General features: G+C 33.5%; 3 protein-coding genes across 13 annotated transcripts in view; 2 read left to right on the forward strand and 1 right to left on the reverse strand.

The window, feature by feature from the left end:
* Cda5 (Chitin deacetylase-like 5) overlaps window positions 1–12,061 on the forward strand; it is a 107,114-nt gene extending 95,053 nt beyond the window's left edge. Inside the window, exons 5-17 of one of the 7 annotated variants that reach the window (XM_053762921.1) lie at window positions 81–2,801; window positions 3,086–3,237; window positions 3,633–3,781; window positions 3,853–3,899; window positions 4,009–4,191; window positions 4,727–6,643; window positions 7,347–7,442; window positions 7,733–7,926; window positions 8,249–8,474; window positions 9,228–9,520; window positions 9,691–9,835; window positions 10,116–10,314; window positions 10,595–12,061. In XM_053762921.1, coding sequence (XP_053618896.1) covers window positions 81–2,801; window positions 3,086–3,237; window positions 3,633–3,781; window positions 3,853–3,899; window positions 4,009–4,191; window positions 4,727–6,643; window positions 7,347–7,442; window positions 7,733–7,926; window positions 8,249–8,474; window positions 9,228–9,520; window positions 9,691–9,835; window positions 10,116–10,314; window positions 10,595–10,753 — 6,481 coding nt within the window. In that variant the 3' untranslated portion in view covers window positions 10,754–12,061. Of the gene's footprint in view, window positions 1–80; window positions 2,802–3,085; window positions 3,238–3,632; window positions 3,782–3,852; window positions 3,900–4,008; window positions 4,192–4,726; window positions 6,644–7,346; window positions 7,443–7,732; window positions 7,927–8,248; window positions 8,475–8,739; window positions 8,966–9,227; window positions 9,521–9,690; window positions 9,836–10,115; window positions 10,315–10,594 lie in introns of all 7 variants that reach the window. The other 6 variants (XM_053762912.1, XM_053762929.1, XM_053762938.1 and 3 more) reach the window with 6 other exon arrangements.
* A 334-nt stretch (window positions 12,062–12,395) lies between these two features.
* On the forward strand, window positions 12,396–16,958 carry Ir21a (Ionotropic receptor 21a). Its single transcript, XM_053762975.2, has 9 exons — window positions 12,396–13,218; window positions 13,321–13,517; window positions 13,875–14,006; window positions 14,455–14,616; window positions 14,908–15,149; window positions 15,225–15,365; window positions 15,478–15,673; window positions 15,868–16,066; window positions 16,138–16,958. Exons 1-9 carry the CDS (start codon window positions 12,475–12,477, stop codon window positions 16,636–16,638), a joined length of 2,514 nt encoding a protein of 837 aa, XP_053618950.1. The 5' UTR covers window positions 12,396–12,474; the 3' UTR covers window positions 16,639–16,958.
* Window positions 16,956–22,871, reverse strand: part of Mef2 (Myocyte enhancer factor 2) — a 58,860-nt gene continuing 52,944 nt past the window's right edge. For all 5 annotated transcript variants that reach the window (XM_053763017.2, XM_053763006.2, XM_053762998.2 and 2 more), the window contains exon 9: window positions 16,956–21,009. In XM_053763017.2, coding sequence (XP_053618992.1) covers window positions 20,885–21,009 — 125 coding nt within the window. In that variant the 3' untranslated portion in view covers window positions 16,956–20,884. The remainder of the gene's footprint in view (window positions 21,010–22,871) is intronic.

A 22,871-nucleotide genomic window follows, 5' to 3' on the forward strand; every position in this document is an offset into this window, starting at 1 on the left:
TGTTATACAAGAAGCTAACAATATACTATGTAAAGCCTGACTTCACGATATGCAACTAATTGACTTTACCATTATTTCAGTGAAGACAAACGTGATTACCTGACTGACTATCTTCATGACAGACAACTCGACCTTGAGACAAATGAAATCAATGTTGATGACAGAATAGAAAATTCACATGTTAGAAGAAAAAGGCAGTTATCAGAAACAAATTTAGGTGCAGAGGATAAAAATTCTACTAGTAATGATCAATTATCTAAGAGAAGTGATCATGACGAAGAGATAGAATTTTCACTTCATAGCGACGATGATGAAAATGATAATGAAAGAGGAAAAAGACAGATTCGATACTATGTTAAAAATGGATATAGTAAACCTACAAAGAATTGGGTTATAGCTAAACCAATAAAATTAGTAAACATACCCCAGTTTGGCTATAATAATCAAAATAATCAAGGCACACGTTTTTCATCAAATTACAACGGCTTGAATGGTAACCAGTTTTATGATAACCGGAATCCTTATACTGACGATAATTCCTATGCGCCATCTCAAGCAGACTCTTATCAATTTGATGTAGAATCTCAAAGACCATTTAAACCTAGCTTACCCGATCCAATGAATTCAAAATATGTGCATAATCCTGCTAGTGCACCGACACAAATTATAACAAAAAGTCCACCAATATCATCATTGAACAATAACGAAAATCCGTTTGCATCATTGGCTGGTGGATTTTATAATAATGCACCAAAACAGATGTCTTTAAAAACTTCAACTAATCGTCCAAATTATCCAGTTATATTTCGAGATTCATCTCAATTACCAAGTACTCTAGTAACTGCAAAGCCGGTTTACATAACTTCTTCACCACGACCAAATGACGATTCAAAGTCAAAATTTGAGAACAACCAAAATATAGGAAATGATCAAGATCAATACAGAAATGGTAAAAATTATCAAAATCAAGATAGCCATAGGCCACCATTAAAAGAGGAAGATTATAAAGATCGAGATAATTCTAGTGAGTATGATGATTCTGATGAGTCATCAGAAGATGAGTCTCGAGAAGAAAACGAAAAAGATGATGATAGTTTCAAACATGATTTTCCGGAACCACCTTACGAATTCACTCACCCAAAATATAAATACAGTGAAATAGATAACCCATTCGCTAATCCAAATTTTGATTTTGATGAGTTTTTGGCAAAATTAAGTAATGGTCAATATTCTCCATCAACTACTCAAAAATACAAAAATGTTCAAATGGCTGCAATAAGAGCCACAGAATCGCCTGTTAAATCGACCACAGCATCATCTTCTAATTCAGTATATATTACATCTACATTGAACTATAAGGGTATGAGTTCACCTAAACCTTTTACTGGTCCTTTAGGAACAGGAACTTCTACTAATCCAAAAAATATTTTACATCAAACTGATCGTCCAACAAATTCAGGTCAGTGGATCCAAATACCAGAAACAGGTCAAAAAACTTATATTCAGCAACAAGAAAAACGATTACATAACCAAAATGTTCAGATAGTGCCACAACAAACTTTACCTGATTTAAGGCAGCCAAATTTTAAAGACCAACGTCAGTCATCTATAAATCAGAACTTTCAACGGCTCATAGCCAGTACCCCACTTTATGATGAAATAAAGAACAAAGGAAATCACCAACGCATAGTATCGATATCACAGAATCCATTTGCGGTATCAACTGGTGCACCGATTATATTATCAACACCAAAACAGCAATATTTAATCAAACCCGAAAAAATAATATCTCTTCAGCCGCATATAGTTGCTACTGGAAAACCTTATTTGATTTCTACTGTGAAACCTCATAATGCATATACGGCTTTTAAACATTCTACAGCAAAACCTCTTACAACCATAGCAAATCAACAATTGTTGGCGTTGCAAAATTATTGGCAAAATTTATCTACAGAATCACAGTTTTCTGTTCAATCTACCCCTAGGCCTAATTCCGCATCGAATCATCAAAAAAATTCAAATTATTTATCTTCAACAATAAGACCTATATTAAAAGATACTTTAACTACCACCACCATGGCACCAAAACGGAGACCAATACCAAAACCTTCACCAGAAATGAATGATTACTATTATGATGATGATGAACAGTTTTATTACGAACCACCAGTGAAATCTAAATATATGCCAAGTTCAGAAGTAAAACCCAAGAGACCACCGATGGCTCAAAATTATAAAGAATATGATGATAATTATAGCTATGAGGAAATTCAAGAGCATCCAGTCAAACAATTACAATCCTCTCGAGCACCTACTGCATTTACGACTAGGCCAGAAACTTCTAGAAATCCAAATAATTTCTCAGGTGTCACAAAATCGCAGATTAAAGATTTCAATAAAATTGTAGACGGCAAAATTGCTGTTCCAGTGCTGATTGATTATAGCACACCCGCACCTACAATTTTACGCCCTGAGATTTCAAATTACAAAATATTACATCACCAATCTCGTAATAGAACTATATATATGAAGAAACCAATTATTTTGTCAACTAGTGGGCCTTTTACACAGAGACCACCTAAATATCTGAATCAAACTACATTGAGACCCTACACTGTTAGACATAGACTTGCTAAACCTACAACGGAAAATGTACCTGTTACTCTTGCACCTATTAATGATTTCAAAGGGAAAGTTAGACATCAAAATATTGTAGCTCAAACGAAGTTTACCACACCACGAGATAACTTCAACCAGGAAACTCGATACACTAAAACCAAACATGATGACAGAATAAACAGGTAATTTGAACACACCATGCTCACTAACGCTATGAACTTCGTCAGAGGTTACAGAGCTCATGGTTCTTGGCACTCAACTAACCACTTAAAAATTTAATAAACAAGGTATATTCCTGACCCTGCCATTGAAACTATCCGATTGCACAATATTATGACCTAACATTGACGTTGACTATAACTATATATACGATGACTGTGTTGGAATAATTGCTTTGTGAATAGCTGTAAATTTAGGGACCATTTAAAAACGTATTGTATATTTTGAAAATTACCACATTTTTCAGCTTGGAACCAACAGAAAGTGTAGCACCGGTGTCGTACTCAGCCAGCCCTCGTCCAAAAATGTTATACAATGGTTCTCAAAATTACAGCCCAGATCAATATGATCCTTATTATGCGGTTTACGATGAGGATGGCGAACTATATAAAGACAATGGTAAGATATTTTTTTATGTTACTAGATACTTACTAGAAACTTTTATCATTTACTTTGTAAATATTGTGATCAAAAATAAGTCTAACATGTTGGGTTTAATAAACTTTTTGGTTGAAAAAATTACATGACAAGACTAGATCGACCAGTCTTGTCATGTAATTTTTTCAAACATTAACAAAGATTTTTTTTAATACTATCCTTTTAAATTGAGATAATAACATTTATAATAATGAAATAAAACTACATCTAATATAATTTAACAAAATTCGAAGAGCATTATAGTCCCTTTACCTTCTATATTACTACTATCAACATTATAAAAATTTCTATTAACCGACCAATACTCTTGGCTATTGGTGGGCACACTAACTGGCGGTTGGCACTGGTGTTGGCAGACTATGTGCAGCAATATAATACGGCTTCGCTCCGACCTGCAGTCCAGCAGACTTACCGCGGCACTCCACCTTCGAGAAGACCCGTCGACGCTTACACCCCAAGGCCCGTGTCTTCTGTTGACTATGATGATGCTCTCATCCAAGGACAGGTACGTATCATTTTGTGTAAGGTTGTAATCTATAACGTTGATAATAATAACAACTGAATTGAATGTTTTAGGTTAACAATCAGAATCAGTACCAATCAGCTATTCGCCAATCTACTAGGTAAGGTTTCAAAAATATTACCTTTTCCTTAATATTTATACTTCCTTAATATTACTTAATATTTATAAAAAAAAAGTCAAGAGAATAACTTTTATTGCGTATAATTCAGGGGCGATGGTAATGAATTGGGTTATGATCATAATCCAAGCAGCGTGAGGACGCCCGTTTATGAAGCTCCTATAAGCACAACTCTTTCTACAACTAGCACAACTACTACCACCACCACTACCACACAACGTCCTACTACTGCACCGTTCACTGAAGCTATGACCCCGTCTAGATATACCACAAGGTACTACAAAAGAAAATCAAATAGTCTACCAAATTCATCCAAGCTTGAACCATACAATTCAAATTCATTCTTCATAACATAATAATACAATTTCTTAATTTAATCCTTACTTTCATTTTCATTGAGCAACCTTTATATGAAGCTAAAATTCATAATACGATTGATATACTAACCTCTCATACAAAGATTAACAAATTTCATAATAATTACTAAGTTTTATTTAAGGGTTGCTAATACTTGTAAATACGTCCAAGTAATTTATTATCCGGAGTCTTATTATTCACTTTTCTATTAATACTTATATGTGCTTATCATGTATACTCTGAAACATATTTAAATACTTTCCAATCGGCTTTTGTGGTATCTTTGATCCTATTTATCCTGATATTATGTCCATTATAAAAGTTATGAATAACATATTTTTTTCGCTTACTAAATATTTAAGCAACCTTACGGCCTTATTTTAAAATATGCTAATATGTAAATTGCATTATAGCTTAAATTAGAAAGTTTTGTTTTGCTTTGTATTCAACAGATCACCCACCGATGAAAGTCCTAATGTAGAACCAAATGCCAATCCAAATCCTATAGACGAGTCTGATTCCGATTCACCTATCTCCTCTACCTCACCTTCTGTTATAAACTTCTCCACCTTAGCCAAACCTTTCGAAAAGACTGACAACACGCACCGACTACAAGAGACTTTATCTTCAACTGAACGACTTCCAACTTTTAAACTTTCTTCTGTTGTGACTAATTATAATAACACAAATAAATTGGAAGTGGTATCATCAAAACCTACTGAAGAGGGTAAAAGAATTATATCACTAACATCTGGGTTTTCAATAAGGCGCAATCCAAATAATACTAATAATCCTTATACGTTAACAGTCTTGACTCGACCATTTGCAGATTATAATAAATCACGGGGTAGTTTTTCAGAACGTAGTAATAGCAATGAACAGGCAAAAGAAACTGAACTCGATTATAATGGCAAAAATGACAATAGTAGAAAGGCTTTATTAGCTAAAATAGGAAATAGTAAAATCAGCTTCCCTTCAACTGAAATTATGACGAAACGTAAAGATTTCAGTCCGGAAGTTCAAGATAATAATGATGATATACCTATATATGTTAGGCCTACTGCCAAACCTATTGCTCTTCCAAAACATACTACTGCACAGAATTCGACACCTTCATCAGGCAAATTTTATATTAAATCAGTAATTAAACGACCTGTACCTTTTCACATTAGTAGAGAGCTAAATAAAGAATCTACTGAAGATAATATAAATGCTAATATATTGATAGATGCCGCTTTGAGTAATGTAAATAATAAAGACAATTCTAAGCCTCCACAAGGTGACACTACTGATGAAATAAATAGAGAAAAAGATGAAGCTTGGGAGAAACCACATGTATCGCCATATGAAACTTTAAAGAAGTTAAGAAACAAGGAAGATGCTAATAGCAATTATAAAGATACCTACGTTACAAGTACTACATCAATTAAGCCAATTGAAATATCAAATGAAAAGTCACGTCGAGGGCCCGCATATTATAGTTATCGAGTTATTGATGTACCAGATCAAACAACGGAAGTATTTAGTGGTACTGTAAAAAATGTTATAAAAGCCTTCTTTGATACATTTGTCAGTAGTTCTCCAAAATATAATCAAGAATTTCCCACTACTACAGTTAAAGTTTTAACATCACCAGTAGAAAAAGTTGTTAATATTGGATATCAGACGAAAACGCCAAAATACAGTGATAATATCCCACCGCGTACTAATATAAAACGTTTACAAGTAATGACGGAACCTACTATCAATACATTTATTTCATCTAATGACGACACGGATACGTTTACTGAAAAAAATACAAGAGTCAATGACTTTTCAACAACTGTTACTAATAAGAACCCTGTAGTCCCACCAACAATTCCGGCCATGTTAGAAAGCTCGACTACTAATGAATTTCGTTATAATAATAATAATAATCCAAGTAGACAGTCGTACGATTCTTCGAAATTTGTTTCGCTTGTTAACGATAAACCCGCTATAGAGAAATCGCATAAATTTCATAAAATTATAATTGAAGAACCATCTTCTGAACAATATGACGAAAAGTATATATTAAGAGGACGTAACAATACATATATTGAACCAACAATACCGACCAAAATAAACTCGGAAATCGTGACCAATGTTATTAATGAGATAGCTTCGACTACAAGTACAACCAAATCGACAGTGACTACAAAACTTGACAGATTAACGTCGACGACAAAAAGTATACCCTTTCCCACACGTGCCTCGCGAGTCAATCCCGCCATAAAGTTAGCTGCGACAAACCCTGGAGGTGGGCGCAGGAGTTACCAATCTACGACCAAATGCTCATCAGACAACAGTCTGCAAGCGAATCCAAAATGCAACGAAATCAGATATCAGAGGTACATCACTCGCCGGCCAGTTGTCTAAGCCTGATGATTTCTCATAATATTTACGTATTTATGGAAGGTGAAGGCTACGTCTATAAAGTCCTTATTTTCTGCCTGCGAAGTAACTAGCATGAAAACTTTCTGGACTTATCATTTAATGGCACCAACCGCTAAATTCTGTCGCTTTATATACTTACCATTGGGGGACTTCCAGTCGGTTGAGTTGATTAGTGAATTGTTAACTCCTGACGTGACCATTTCCATTTCCTGCACCGAATTGGCAATGTAGTAGTATGTATTACAAAATGTTGTAGATGTAATGTTGTGTTTTTGCTTTAGAAAGTTCCTCAATGTGCTATATTTATATTATTTTTAAGTATATAATTACTATTCGCACCACATAGCAAACCATCTTTAGCTAGTAAGCGCACCCTTATCACACAACGTTATCAATATTTTCTTTCATTAGGTATATTATGAGCATGATTATGCCGTGTTGTTGTAATTTAGTGTATAATATGTAAATATAAGTAATGTTATATGAAGAGTATTTTTATAAAAACAAATTATTTAACTAAATCCATCTTTACATTGAAATTATATTTTTTTTATATAAACATAATTTTTAATTGAAATCAAGCTTTGTCTCTAAAATCACGCCTACTAACTCTTGTAATCCGTATGAACTTTTCACTGGAAAATGTATATTTTACAGGCCGGCCAGCACCAGAGGTCGTGGGTCAGCGCACTATTCGACCCTGAATGGAGGAGAAGCACCGCAGCCAGTACCGAACAGGGGAACACCACCAACGTTAGATCTGATACAACAACTGTCTTGTCATGCTTCTAGTTAATCCTTGTTTTGCTTCTCCCATTTACAAACCTCATCGTTGTATAAATCTCTGCAGATTTATACAACGTTGCACCATTGCACCAACGTTGTATAAATCTGCAGAGTTTTGATATTGTAGCTGTACATGTATATTTTATTTTTACCTTTCATATTATTTTATTTAATCTATCCATTTATTATTCTATATCACCCATTCTGTTACTGTTATCATATTAGTGATTTTTTAACATGTTTTTTTTTCTAAGCAGTCGCAACCGCCCGACTTTGAAGCCCTCTACGGCCATAGTATCTAAGAGCACAGAATTTGTGGACATTTACACATATCCACCAAGGAGATCAGCGCCAGTATATCCTCAACCGACTCCTGACAAGACAGCAGCTAAATGTAGAAAGGATGTCTGTCTTTTACCTGATTGCTATTGTGGTGGCAAGGATATTCCAGGTATGTTGAAATTATACGGTCACTGACAAATTATATCGACTTGTATCAAATGAAGTTATTGTGGATATATTAAGATATTGAATTTATATAACAAAGGAGAGAGACATCATCGATGTGATCGAGATATAAGTTTATGATTTCATGAAAGGCTGGTACCGGTAATTGTATTGCAGTTCTTTCTGGCCAGAGGTGATCTCTTACCATCAGATTACCCGCTTACTCATTTATCACTCTATTTAAAAAAACATTAGAAACAACAATTTTTATATCTTAAATTATTGCGAATATCTTGTAACTTATGTTTATAATTTAATTAATCTAGGAAATTTGCCCGTCGAAGAAGTACCTCAGATCGTTTTAATGACATTTGATGATGCTGTGAACGATTTGAATAAAATGTACTACGAAGAACTTTTTGAAAGAGGTAGAATTAATCCCAATGGGTGCCCGATATCTGCCACATTTTACGTCTCTCACGAGTGGACAGATTACAGTCAGGTTCAAAACCTGTATGCCGATGGTCATGAATTGGGCTCCCATACTATATCGTAAGTTAATAAATAATAAAATATATAGGTCTACTCTTTGGACTGGATCTTCTGTGTCTTTCAGTTTTTCTTCGACGAGTAAGACTAACAATATTCTCTTACCCCATCTACGTGACTTAGGTGAGATGATCTTTCTAAATAATTACTAATATAATTTTTTCTCTTTCCCTTTTCTAATCCCTTCTCTACCTAATACATTTTCCTTTTCCTGGCACGAACCATTTTCTACCTAATCCACTCGCACAAACTTCCTATGACAAAACAGGCGAATTACCAGTGGAGACTGTACCGCAAATTGTTCTTCTGACATTTGATGACTCTGTGAACGATTTGAACAAGGGTCTATACACAGATCTGTTCGAAAAAGGTCGTGTGAATCCAAACGGTTGTCCAATCTCCGCCACGTTTTACGTTTCACACGAATGGACAGATTATAGCCAGGTACAGAATTTGTACGCTGCCGGACATGAGATGGCCTCACACACAATTTCGTAAGTTTATAAAGGCATTGTTCTGCACAAATCGTTCATTTAAGCACCGACGCGATTACCATCAGTGACAATTTGACATCGTATTTTTTTCTCACTTTTTATCTGCCTAAACTTTTTATAACCGTTTTTAAATAACACTTCAATTAATAGTTTTCTATATTTAATATTATTTCTTTCTTTACTTTCTTGATATATTTCAATTCAATTTCATATAATATAATTTTCATCAACATGTAATTATGACGAAATTTACGAATTCCAGTCACAGTTTTGGAGAACAATTCTCTCAAAAGAAATGGAATAGAGAAGTTGGTGGGCAAAGAGAAATTTTAGCAGCTTACGGCGGAGTCAAACTGGAAGATGTCAGAGGCATGAGAGCTCCTTTCCTCTCAGTAGGAGGCAACAAGATGTTCAAGATGTTATACGATTCGAACTTCACTTATGATTCATCTATGCCTGTTTACGAAAACAGACCACCTAGTTGGCCTTATACCCTCGACTATAAATTATTCCACGATTGTATGATTCCACCGTGCCCGACTAAATCCTATCCTGGTAAGCATAGTTACCAATTATATCATATGTTATTTATTATTTTACTATATTATTTTACTGTTATTTCTAAAATTATAACAATTTTTACATATCGTCTCAACCACGGACAACAATAATCAATATGAAATCTCTAATAATAGAATAAATAAGCATAAAATAAAACATTATAGGTGTATGGGAAGTTCCAATGGTGATGTGGCAAGATTTGAATGGCGGAAGATGTTCCATGGGAGATGCCTGCGCTAATCCTCCAGATGCGGAAGGTGTCTACAAAATGATTTTGAAGAATTTCGACAGACACTACACTACCAACAGGTATGCAAGATTTTGCTGAGTCTTCTCTCATGTGTATTGACAAAATATGTTTTATCAACATTTTTTGAAAATTAAGCTTGGAAACTAATTTAATTGAAACCGGATTTTTCTGATACTATTTTCAAAAATACAACTTACATTTTTTATGCTGTAAGTAGTCTATTTGATTAGTGAAGGGATAACTAGGATAGACTTGGTTATCCAAATCTAGCACTTTGTTAATCTAGCAATTTGTTGTTTTGTTAATACAAAACAACAAATTATATTGTTTTGCTTTCAGGGCCCCATTCGGCCTATTCTACCATGCTGCCTGGTTCACCCAACCTCACCACAAGGAAGGTTTCATCATGTTCTTGGACTTCATCAACCAGATGCAAGATGTCTGGATCATCACCAACTGGCAGGCTTTACAATGGGTCAGAGACCCTACACCGATTTCAAGAATCAACAACTTCCAGCCATTCCAGTGTAACTATCCAGTAAGTAAAATGTTCTGCATCTGTTATTAGACTGCTATTATAGTCACATCATGTTTAACTATCTAAATACGAGTACTTTGCAAATTAGGTGCTATTATATATGCATAAATATAATTCAGAATATCCATTTACGATATTCTAAATTACAATATGATAAACGTAGTTGTAAGAGAAATAAAATGACACAAATATTTTATTTCTCTTATAACTACGTTTATCAACAATTTCTGGTAGGTTAAAAACGGCCAGTTTTATTGACACAATTCCAATATATTTTCAGGACCGACCGAAGAAGTGCAACAACCCCAAAGTTTGCAATCTTTGGCACAAATCTGGAGTTAGATATATGAGGACATGTCAGCCATGCCCTGAAGTGTATCCTTGGACCGGAAAGACCGGCATCAGATCTTCACGTATAGACAACGACAATGGAGAATAGATCCAACTCGCAAATCTATTGTAGAAGTTTAGAAATTTCTAACGAATTGTTGTTATTAGATTGCAGTAAAAATATGACAAGCCTAGGAGGCAGAGATCATAAAATGTAAATTATTAAATAGACGAAATTGTTTTGTCACCAACTGAGTGCCATTTAGATTTTGATGGTCACAAAGCAAGATTTTATGTAACAATTTCTTAGGGCGAGTTGTGATTAAAATGCAACCTTCATTGTCTATTGTATTGGAAACTGATATTAAGTGTTTTCAATCGTCTAGGTGTGAAGAATATGTCAAGATTTATTATATACTTGCATGTTTTAATACTTACCGTTTTGTGCAATGTTCTTCGCAATATTTTTATTATCCTATTTTTGTGTTCGTATTAGCTTATGATACATATCTAAATACTCTTAATTAATATTTTTTATCCTATAAGGTTTTTTTTACTTAATCATATAGGTATACCGAATTATGTTTCAGTATTGTTCATTGTGTTAGTACTGTACTATAGACAGTCTAAAACAGATTACCATTTTCACCATAATATTTAGCGAAAGCCATATTAAAAATTATAAAATTTAATTTAGAAAATAACTTTTCTTATCTTGCCAGCTTTGCGGTTGACACTGCCTTTTTTACATTTGTAAATATAGACTAGTATTAGCATGTAATATTATATGATTGTGCAAGGTATAAAATTTCTTGTGTCAAGGATATATTTTAGGAGTCATTATTATGGAGTTGTATTAGAATGTGACTGGAACACATTGGAATATAAATTTTTGTATCGTTGTGTAGACGTCTGTCCACATCGTGGTCTGTGATGTAGCACATGTCTATGTGACTGTTCGTTGATACCGAGTGAAGAGAGGTGGACTTCCTAATCAAATAGTTTTTAATAGAGACTAAATTTAACTAGACTTTTCATCAATGAATACTAAATAGCAATAATTCATTTATCACGTTTAATAGATCACAATAGAAAATGCTTCGGTATGCTACTAGTACTAAAGCATTTAAAAGCGCTTGCTACGAATCTATTTAAAATAAGTATATATTATTTATAAGTTCTATTATTGTAAATATTAGGTTAATATTTAAAATTGGTAAATTCCCTTTTTACAAAAATATTGGACGCAGTTATCCCAATCACGGTAATATGATGCATCTGGTCTGGACATGCCTATCTAGCACTGCGATCCTTTGAACTATGTCGAGGTGATTTATTTTTATCAAATTATATTTATGTACAAGAATCGTAAGACATCTGTGACCAGTGCTAATGATTAAAATGCTATAAAATTAAATGTGTATTATTTAATCGCCTTCTATTTATGCATATTATTGATTTGCTCACCTTTTGAATATAGATAGTTTTAGTTTGAACTGATCATTATGATAAAGTGACTTATTGGCAAAAAATTCAGGCAGAGATGTGTTGTCGGCAAGAAACTAAGCAAACTCAAGTGTAATATGGCCCTTAATCCAAGAAATATATAAAATGCATCGACCAACTCTAACCTTGACAAAGAAATACCACGCTGATCCAATAAAAAATTAAATTTCAATCATTACACCTGCCTGACATTTCATATTCCATAAAGACCAAGGTTTATATAGTCCATATAAGCACTTGTCTGTCTGTTATTGATATCATTGTATCTCATGCTAGTCTATTAGTAAATATAGTTATTTATTTAATACCCAGATTATTGACGCAATGCGGTTTAAACTGCATTTTGTCTTTATTTCTATACATTTAACTACCACAACATGCGAAATGACTGAATATTATCCATCACAATCACTGCTTAATACAAAGCTTAAGAAATTATTCAAAGATAACTGGAACATAACAGAATATGATAAATCAGTGAATTTCTTTAATAATAAAGCATACGGTAAAATAGAGTGGAGACATTTTGGTGAACAAGAAAATGTGGTTAAAAATATAACAAAAAGAGCAATAGATCCAGTTTTTCATGGACACCCGAAAACAAGGGAAGAATTGTGGAACGAACATTTTCTCAACAAAACAAAGACTTTTGATCAGAATCCTTCATTAATTACTTTAATTCATAATATTACTATGACATATTTGAACGATTGTATACCAGTGATTCTTTATGACGACCAAATTAAATCTGGAGATAATTATTTATTTGAAGATCTTCTTATGGATTTCCCTATTTCCTATGTTCATGGATATATCAATCAGGATAATCGACTAAAAGAGCCAAGATTATTGTTTGGAACTGAAGAGTGTCTACATTTCATTGTATTCCTGACTGATATTATGAGAAGTGCAAAGGTTTTGGGTAAACAGTCAGTATGTAAGGTAGTGATTGTAGCGAGATCTTCCCAATGGGCTGTGCAAGAATTCTTATTCAGCCCACTTTCTAGAAAGTTTGTAAATCTTCTTGTGATTGGGCAAAGTTTTAAAGATGATGATGATGAAACTATAGTAAGTTCCTCCTTATTAAAATTGTCATTCATATCATTCTAGATAGAATAAAAAGTAAAAATAATATTAATGAGTTAAAATATGAATATTTGTGGTCTGTAGGAAGCTCCATACATATTGTATACACATAAGTTGTATACTGATGGTTTGGGTGCCAGTAAGCCGGTAGTTCTGACATCCTGGTCTCATGGGAAATTTTCAAGACATGTCAATCTTTTCCCTATGAAAATGACTGAAGGGTACGCGGGTCACAGATTTGTGGTTGCAGCTGCTCATCAACCACCTTTTGTATTTAGAAGGTAAAGTCATAGATTATATTTGACGACCTCGGTGGCGCAGTGGTAAAGTTCTTGCCACTGAACTGAGAGGTCCTGGGTTCGATCCCCGGCCGGGTCCTGATGGAAAATGATTGATTATTGTGATTGATCCGGGTCTTGTATGTTTATCTATATATGTATTTATTATAAAATATAGTATCGTTGAGTTAGTATCCCATAACACAAGGCTCGAACTTACTTTGGGGCTAGCTCAATCTGTGTGATTATCATGATTTGATCATGATACATAGAAACGATAATACGATAAAGATAATATTCTGATTTCTCGAAAGAAGTTGAATATATAAAAGAATGTAATATATACAACTTTTTGTTCAGGATAATAACAGACCTAGATGGCGGAAATCCACGAATAAAGTGGGATGGAATAGAAATAAGATTGTTGAAACTACTAGCAGAAAAGAATAACTTTTCGATTGAAGTTATTGAACCGCGTGAACCAAATTTAGGGTAAGTATTTTTAAATGTAGGCCCTTCAATGTTTTATTTTCAATTCAGCATTTGAAGTTCAGTAGCTAGAATTTGTAGTCAATGTTAATCAGGTTTTGTTAAAACGTGTCGTACAAAAAACAGAATTAAAATCGTAAAAATGAAAAACAGAAAAACCGTTGAGCAGCACAAACGTGGGCAACGTTCGGAGCCGTTCCTGAGGACACCATCATAATAATGCATTGTCATCCAAACTAAACGTGTATACAAATGCTCAATCGGTTGATTGATGATTGATGAAAAAGAAAACTTGTGTTGTAAGATTGCACTCGAGACATACATACATATATAGTTAAATAAAAACTTGTAATAAAAACAGAGGGAAAAATTGAACAAGAGTCTGTTTTTGACTGTCTGTCTGTTATTGACAATTTCATTTTGGTTAATCATAATTACCTGCCTTTTGCAGGTCAAGCGATGCAGTATTAAAAGATATAGCCAAGGGTCGCGCAGATATAGGAATAGCTGGAATTTATCTAACGAGCGAGAGAGCTATACAAGTGGATATTTCTTTCAGTCATTCGCAAGACTGTGCCGTTTTCGTTACGCTTATGTCAACAGCATTGCCACGGTATTTAATCAGATTATGATCACACGTTAACGCTTATAAGAAATTTACTGAATGTAGGTAGTACGCGGAAATCATTTGAAATTTGGATTACGGTGACATGAGACTGAGGTATAGTAAGAACAGTGAAAATTCTGCTCAAAATAAAATCAACCGTTCAAACATAAATTCTTCAAGTTTATTACATTATAATTACATACATTGTGTGAAAGTGTACATGTATGTATAGATAAAGAAATATATATTTGAGAATTTAGGATCTCATCTAATATAAATTATTGTACTATATTTTAGATATCGAGCAATTCTTGGACCCTTTCACTGGCACGTTTGGGTAGCTCTGACATTTACTTACCTTATTGGAATCTTTCCCCTTGCATTTTCTGACAAACATACTCTGAAACATTTGTTGCATAACAGTGGTGAGGTAGAAAATATGTTTTGGTATGTATTCGGTACCTTTACAAACTGTTTTACGTTCGTTGGCAAGAATTCTTGGAGCAAAACTACGAAGGTTACGACTAGACTCCTGATTGGTAGGTTGTTTTTTATAATGTTTGTGTACTTGTGTACTAAATCCGCCATGATATTTAAGCTGATCTTTATTTTAGGTTGGTACTGGATATTTACGATTATAATAACAAGTTGTTATACTGGTTCCATAATAGCTTTTGTTACATTGCCTATATTTCCTGAAACTGTTGATACGATAGATCAATTGTTATCAGGATTTTATCGTGTTGGGACGTTAGGTAAGACTCATTTTAAAAGCTTTAATTAAACTTGTTCGTATTAAAATCGACGACGATGGATTGAAGTAGCGTATAAAATAATAATAATTTATATTGTACTTTTATGTTTTAGGCCGTGGTGGCTGGGAAAGATGGTTTTTAAATTCGTCTGATACAAAAGCAAAAAAATTGTTTAAAAAATTAGAACTGGTGCCTAATGTCGAAAGCGGCATCAGAAATATAACCAAGGCATTTTTCTGGCCGTACGCCTTTCTAGGATCTCAAGCAGAGCTTCAGTATATTGTTCAATCAAACTTTAGTAAAACAAGGTTTGGGATTATTTTTAATGTCTTGAACACTTGAATTAATTATTAAGACGATTGGGAAAATTTCTTCTTCTTCTTTGCTTGTTTAATGGGCTCAGCACTCGTTACTTGGCGCCTGTTATCGGCTCGTGTAATTTTTTTTTTCATCTCATTCTGGTCTTTTGTGAAATCAATAAAAATATTTACCACTGTTTCAGCTCAAAGAGAGCACTATTACATATTGCGGATGAATGTTTTGTTCCCTTTGGAGTGTCCATGGTGTTCCCAAACAACTCCCTTTATTCAGCTAAATTAAGCGATGACATGAGAAGAGTTTTTCAAAGTGGACTGATGGATAAAATTGTTGATGAAGTTCGATGGGATATACAAAGAAGTAACACTGGGAAATTTTTAGCGGTATGTGAAATAGTTGATTTGTAAGAATTGAATAAAAATATAGTTTATATAATGTTGTATTTTTGGTCTAGGTAATCCCTGGAAATTTTCACATTACATCTGCTGAAGAAAAGGGGTTAACTTTAGAAGACACCCAAGGAATGTTTTTATTGTTAGCAGCCGGTTTCCTTCTTGCTGCCGCAGCGTTAATTTCAGAATGGATGGGAGGAATCTCACAAAGATGTCGGAGGAAGAAACCTCCGTCAGCCAAGTCTCAAGAACACTTGATACCGTCTGAAATTAGGGAAGTCAGTAACGTTGATCCAAGAAATTCAAGTGCCGAGTCACGTAATACTTTGGATGGAGAAATAATAAATATTACTGAAGATGATATAATGGTGCATGAAAATTTTAATACTGATGTTTTAGAATCGAGGCGGTCGAGTTCCGTAGATCTGGATAAAGAGGTGCAAGAGATATTTGAAAAAGACATGATGAGACGAAACATCATAAGAGGAGATACCATTGAATTTGATGACGATAGAGAACCAACTGCTTCTAAAGAAAATTTTGGAGATCGTATCAAATTATAAGTAACTAAACTGAGCATTAAAAGTTTTAGCACAGTTTTAGTAGAACGAAGTTCAATTTTTTTATCTTTGATTTTTATATTATCACTTGATGTATTTTTTAAAAAATATGTATAATTATTTTTGCTGTATCACACCCAATGCTTAATGCGTTAATTTTATGGAATTGTGACTAATTGTATGGCGTTCACTGTATATGCAACACATTTATGATTTTTTAAATAATAATTATAATGTGTTTGGATAGGATTTGAGAAATGTAGTGACGCTTGTCAACTCAGTTTTGAGTAAATGTGAGTATAATAAATCAAACGCAGCAATGACATCCAACTCTTTATTATCCTTCGAACAGTCATCAAAATAATTTATAACAATTTTTCTAACACTGTCGATTAACATTAATATTCATTCAGCCACTGAGATGTTTCATTCAAGTACATTTTATACACAGGGCAGAAATGGCTGCCTTGACACAGAATGCCGCAAGACCTAAAGTAATGCAATATTTGGCCCGGCCTTACCTTAAAAATAATTATACATTATGACTTAAATTCCCAAGAGGCACCCATTGCTGAGTCCTCTCTCATTATCAGTAAAAATATCGATAAATACAACAGATTTTGCATTCTTTGTAAATTCAAAAGAAAAATATACTTAATACCTACCTAAGCATTTTGTTATATGTATTGCACAACTGATGTTACGACAGAAATTAATTTGAAATCGACTTGAGTATTTAAAGGATATGTATTTATATTCCTAAATTCTATTCGGGTTGTTCACAAAGCTGTGAAACAATAGCAAAACGACGGACACTGTGAACATGACTACTGTGATGAAACCTGACAACGATTTCGATTACACTTATTTCTACATATTTTTCATTAAATGCAACGAATTACTCATACTAAAGGTAATAAGTTAACTGAATAATAACATACTGTTTGCTATTGGCACGCAGCGGGATATATACGGGTAAAACATATACAAAAGTAGGTACATCTACGAAACAAACCAAGCGAACTCTTTTTACAAACACACACAACATAGTTGTGCGTAGAAGGAAAATAGTACATTAAATATTAATAATAAAAGTGAACTCATTTCCGATAGTACAACTCACAACCACGGAAATTATGCTCCCAATACCAGCTTACTGTTCATATATTTTATACAATGTAAGTCGATAGAATACAATGTGCTTACGAAGAAATGATTGAAGTACTTCAAAATTTGTTCGATGTAGTACTCACAATTATTTCACTTTAACATACCTCATACATTTCCCATAAATATTTTGTGCAAATCATCCATATTGACTATTGGAAATTCTGATTCTGACATTATCAGAAATTGTGATATATATCTAGGTGACAATTGAACTGTACACGATTTGGTGTATGCCAAACGATTTTTTCAAAGAATTAATCTTTCAAAAGTACTTGTAAATAATTAAGAAAATTTTCAAAATTAGATACAAAAAATAAAATAAACGTAGAAATACGTTGGTTTAGGTTCGAACTTGAGCAAATTCTAATACGAAGCGCACCGTTCAGGTAAATGAACTATTAGGAACGAACAACCGAAATGACAGATAACGTAGCCATAGAATCTCGATGCAAGGATCTTAACAGTGTATGTAATTATATCACATTAACAATTTATACTAACATTTAAGGTGTACTTACATGAATTTATATAATTCCCTAAAAACGGGTCAACATTTATTATGCTCCGGTATTAAAATATTAATTCGTTTTACAACTAACCGTGTACTTATATTACAATGCGAAAATACATATCTTTTGCGTTCAGACTTTTGAACATCAAAACTGTTATTCCCTGTACAAATTTAACAATCGTACATCAACATTTTGTTATTGTGATTTGAAGGATTACATTATGTGATTACTTATAAATATATGATGATGTAAAGGTATGACATTCATTGTGAGTCGAGCACACGCCAATACAAATTTTACAGCAATATGTTCGACTGACAGGGAACGACTTAGAGTGGGTTACACCAGTTAACTTTGACGTTAACTTTGACCAGTATAGAAAAACGCAAAGCACGCAATTTTATTCTAAACGACAACGCACGTAGTTTAAAGTTAACGCTAAAGTTGACTGATGAAACTCATCCTTAATGATACATTTAATATAGGTAGTTAAAATCACAAGACCTAAAACAGTTTGACTGTTTAGTATGTGGTATAGCGACAATATATTGTCATGGTCATTGATTTATAACATGAATTGCATAAGATCATGACAATTTAACATTTATATACTTAAGTTATTAGGATGTGAAAAAATATTAAAGCAAAAATGCTATCGTATCATACAAATTGGTACAAAATGGTACATTTAGGCACTGTGAGTAAGGCATCTACAGTGAGGAAGTAGGGGAGTGAACTAAACAGTCATGCTATGATGATAGTAACATTAGACACAATGCCAATGATTTTAAATATATTATATTTATTTTATATACGTTTAATATTAGTAAATACTATATTTTGTCGGACAATACGAGATCAATGAATATGACCATTCCCTTACGCGTTGACAAATATTATCTAAAAATAGGGCGGATTGTGATATAGTGATGTACCAAAATAGGTACGATATACAAACATACTTTAGGAGAGTGCATTAAAGCTGTTACTCATTAGTAGATAAACATTGTACACTGTCACTACTCTAATTGAAACAAAAATGCAAATCTTCAGATCACATTAACAAAACAAAACGTACTAACAACAAGCGATTACTTATTAACCCATTTAGCCACTACACACATATCTTAACGCCTTATAAATACGAATTTAATTCAAAATTGACGTCATAATTTTGGTCTGAAATAAATAAGCTTGTTCAAACAAGATCTAGAAAGGTCATACAATTTAGCAGAGGACACTTCAGTCAGTAAGGATATGTCAAATACAAGAATTTATCGCAGTCAGTCACAAGATCTGTTTTGAAAAGCTCTGATTGCAGCATTTTAAAGTCAACTTTCTATAAACAATCGAATCTACTGAACATATTTGACTCAAGTGTCTTCCGGATTCGGAAACTCATTAACGTGAAGTTTTTATTAAATATAGTAAAAATCTGCATGAAGATCCCAATAATATATTCTAATTAGCAAATTATGATGTCGTTCATCATGATTCAACAATTTGTTTATGTAAACAGCAGTCCAAACATTAATATAGATTTGAAACGATGTGTAGTAGCCTCACGTGAAGCCACAGGCTTTTTGTTTGTATGGAGCTCCAATTTCAATAGGACATACAAATCGTGATCATTTACTTAAGAGTGCGAGTGTTATCATAAGAAATTTTAAAGCTTTGTGTGGTACTTTATTTACTCATCTCTAGCTAACTTTACCTACTTATTTAACATTCGTTCCTAATGGGACGTGTATACATATTATGTAAATAACATATGATTCTCATGTATAAATATGTCAATAGATATAATAGATTTTACAATACATAAAATTACTTTCTGTGATGACACTACGCTTACTAAATTTACAAAGATTCAAGTTCGGATGTCACACTATTAATATTTTAAAATGGCACAAAAAACTTTTTAAAACACTAACACAAAAGTCAACAGTCGTTAAGTCTTACGCACTTCACACTTTATAGTCTTGACCACGCACTTAAAAACCGTCCAATCCTGGATTTTAATTTTTACTATTTTGTTCGACGTCACTAAATCAAATTGACTAACTTTAAGCTAAACAATGACAATGGCACGGATTGCACATATAATGTTGTTATTTACAGAGGAATTAGAACTCTATCTACCTTACAGTTCAAATTGTTCAGAAGGGTTGCAACTAGTATTGTACTTAATTTAACATTTATAAGTGTACTCACAAGTGCAATTACATAATTACGTATAATAGAAGGGTAGTGTAAACTTGAACATTCATTTTTAACATAGATTTCTTTAGAAATCTTTACAAGGTATATACTAATTAAATGTTCGATTCGCATGCGCGTTGACCGTGCCATCAAAATGTGAGCACCTTGAATGCACCTTTCCTTAGCACTGTCACTGATCGTTACGCAGCACCAATAAGGAAAAGGCTGTTCCAACGGTGGACGGTCTATCGAAGCTCGATAGGGTTGCCGCTTCGGCACTCTGGCCTTCCAGGGGCAAGCTTTTTGCGGGCTTAGCAGTGCGGGTGTAGGGGCCTCGGGTAGGATCCGAAGGCCTCATAGCCTAGCTATGTGGCCCAGCCTTCGATCCGTGGCCGTTTTGTGTGGGGCTGCTCGTAGTCCAGAGGCAGCGCGTTCGAGTGCCTCATGTCTTGCCCGGCCGGCGAGCCCATGTTACTCGACGTGACTGAACCTGAAATTATGGTGTGTTGATTTTTATGGATATTTTAAAAGCTTGAAATGTGCCAAAAAATGCTTTTTCAATAATATCTCAAGTTGCTCTTATCAAAACGTGGGAAAATAGAAGAATAAGAACTAGACAGTACAATACAATATGTTCCAACGCTTATTGGCTGAAAGCGTTCTGAATGGGAGTCATCCTTGGCTTAGGATGATTCCCATTGACGGAGAGAGTACTATGCATCCGATGAGCATAAAAGTTAATATTTTCTTATCTCTGTAATGAAGTAAACGGACATATTGTGTCAATTTTCTGTTACAAGCAATACAAAGTTCCAATAATGTTTAATGAAGCCAAAAATATTGATACCTATCCAAATTTCGTGAATAAGCAAAAAAATGATTGCGCAACTAAATTTTAGCGGTAAATTCCTAAATGAATGATGGAATTGAAGAGTGACTGGGGGTTATATCGCCTAGGTCACTGACATTACGAGCGCCGATAACAGAGCATAAACATAAAACATACTGTTGCATGTTCAATGTGCCACGCACTAGTCAAGGATCTTTATTGTACAGCCAACCGCATGTCACATGGGCATGGGCCTACGTCTGTGAGCAGCGGTGATACGTACGAATTTGCAATAATTTTGAGAAGGCCGGTATGATGTTGACTGTACATAAATATATTTGTAGCGGAACACTGGTAAAGGTATCTTATGTTTTTTTTAATTATTTAAGACACATTCGTCAGATTCTATTTTCATCAGAATAAATTATAGGGTTTTTTTTATTTTGATTTTAATAGTTGAGTAGTAGACTACAAAAATTTGCGTAACTAAAAATCGAACTACGTCGAATTAATATAGTCACGATTTTTAAAAAATGGCAAATTCTATTATATTTTCCCATAAGAGATATATATATGCGATAGGCTATAATATATTTCAATTAAGTTTACTACAACTTGGCCGCATTAGTTTAAGCGGCAATTTACTTTTGAAAGTACTAAATTGTCAAATACATAAGCTTTAGCTTGTTGTTGCTAAATTGAGGAAGGGGCCAATTAAACTTATTTACATAAAAGGAAGAAGGAGAAAATAATGTAAACATTTACAATTTCTAAGTCAAATATTTTTAGAAATTAGACATTAACAGACATTATACAAATTAGTTACCCTAATTCACAAAGCTACAAAATTATTAGTATTTCGGAACGATCACAATTGAAATGATTTTTGCAATATTATAATGTACAAAAATTTCGTGTCACAGTGTTAGTTGTCATACTATTCCGAAACGGCTGAACTGTTTTAGACGAAATTTTATATGTACCTACACTTGGTAGGTCTGATAATAGGCTGTTACTAATTTTTAATATCCCTAAGTGGTCCACCCGAGCAAAGTCGGGACGGGCCGCTAGTTAATTATAATAAAGGGTAACAGCATGTATTATGAAATTAACTTTCCTAAATTGACTACCTACCTAGAGTACAGCATTACATTTTTATGGCCGCAGAGGCATGCATAAACCGGCTCGTAATAGCATTAGACTCTTAATCAGATAAAATGCTTCATGGAAACGCGCTTAACATTTTAAACACGTTAACGGAGGTGAGGCTTAAATTAAAATCTTTCACGAAAAAAGAAATTTTCCCTTTGATCAATTTCATATGGCTAAAAATATGTGTGAATTATTATTTTTTAAATTAGATAATTAATTCCTGTATGTAGTCAATTTCTGGAACAAATAACTGGTTTTTCAGAACAAGTATTCAAGTACGGAAAATTTTTGGTTTTATTAAGTATTACAGAATGTGTTTTAACATAATTAGATGCTAAGTTAGGAACTTTATCAGTTAAAAGTATTTTTTT

Source organism: Plodia interpunctella, chromosome 2 (genome assembly GCF_027563975.2).
Source record: "Plodia interpunctella isolate USDA-ARS_2022_Savannah chromosome 2, ilPloInte3.2, whole genome shotgun sequence".
NCBI lineage: Eukaryota > Metazoa > Arthropoda > Insecta > Lepidoptera > Pyralidae > Plodia > Plodia interpunctella.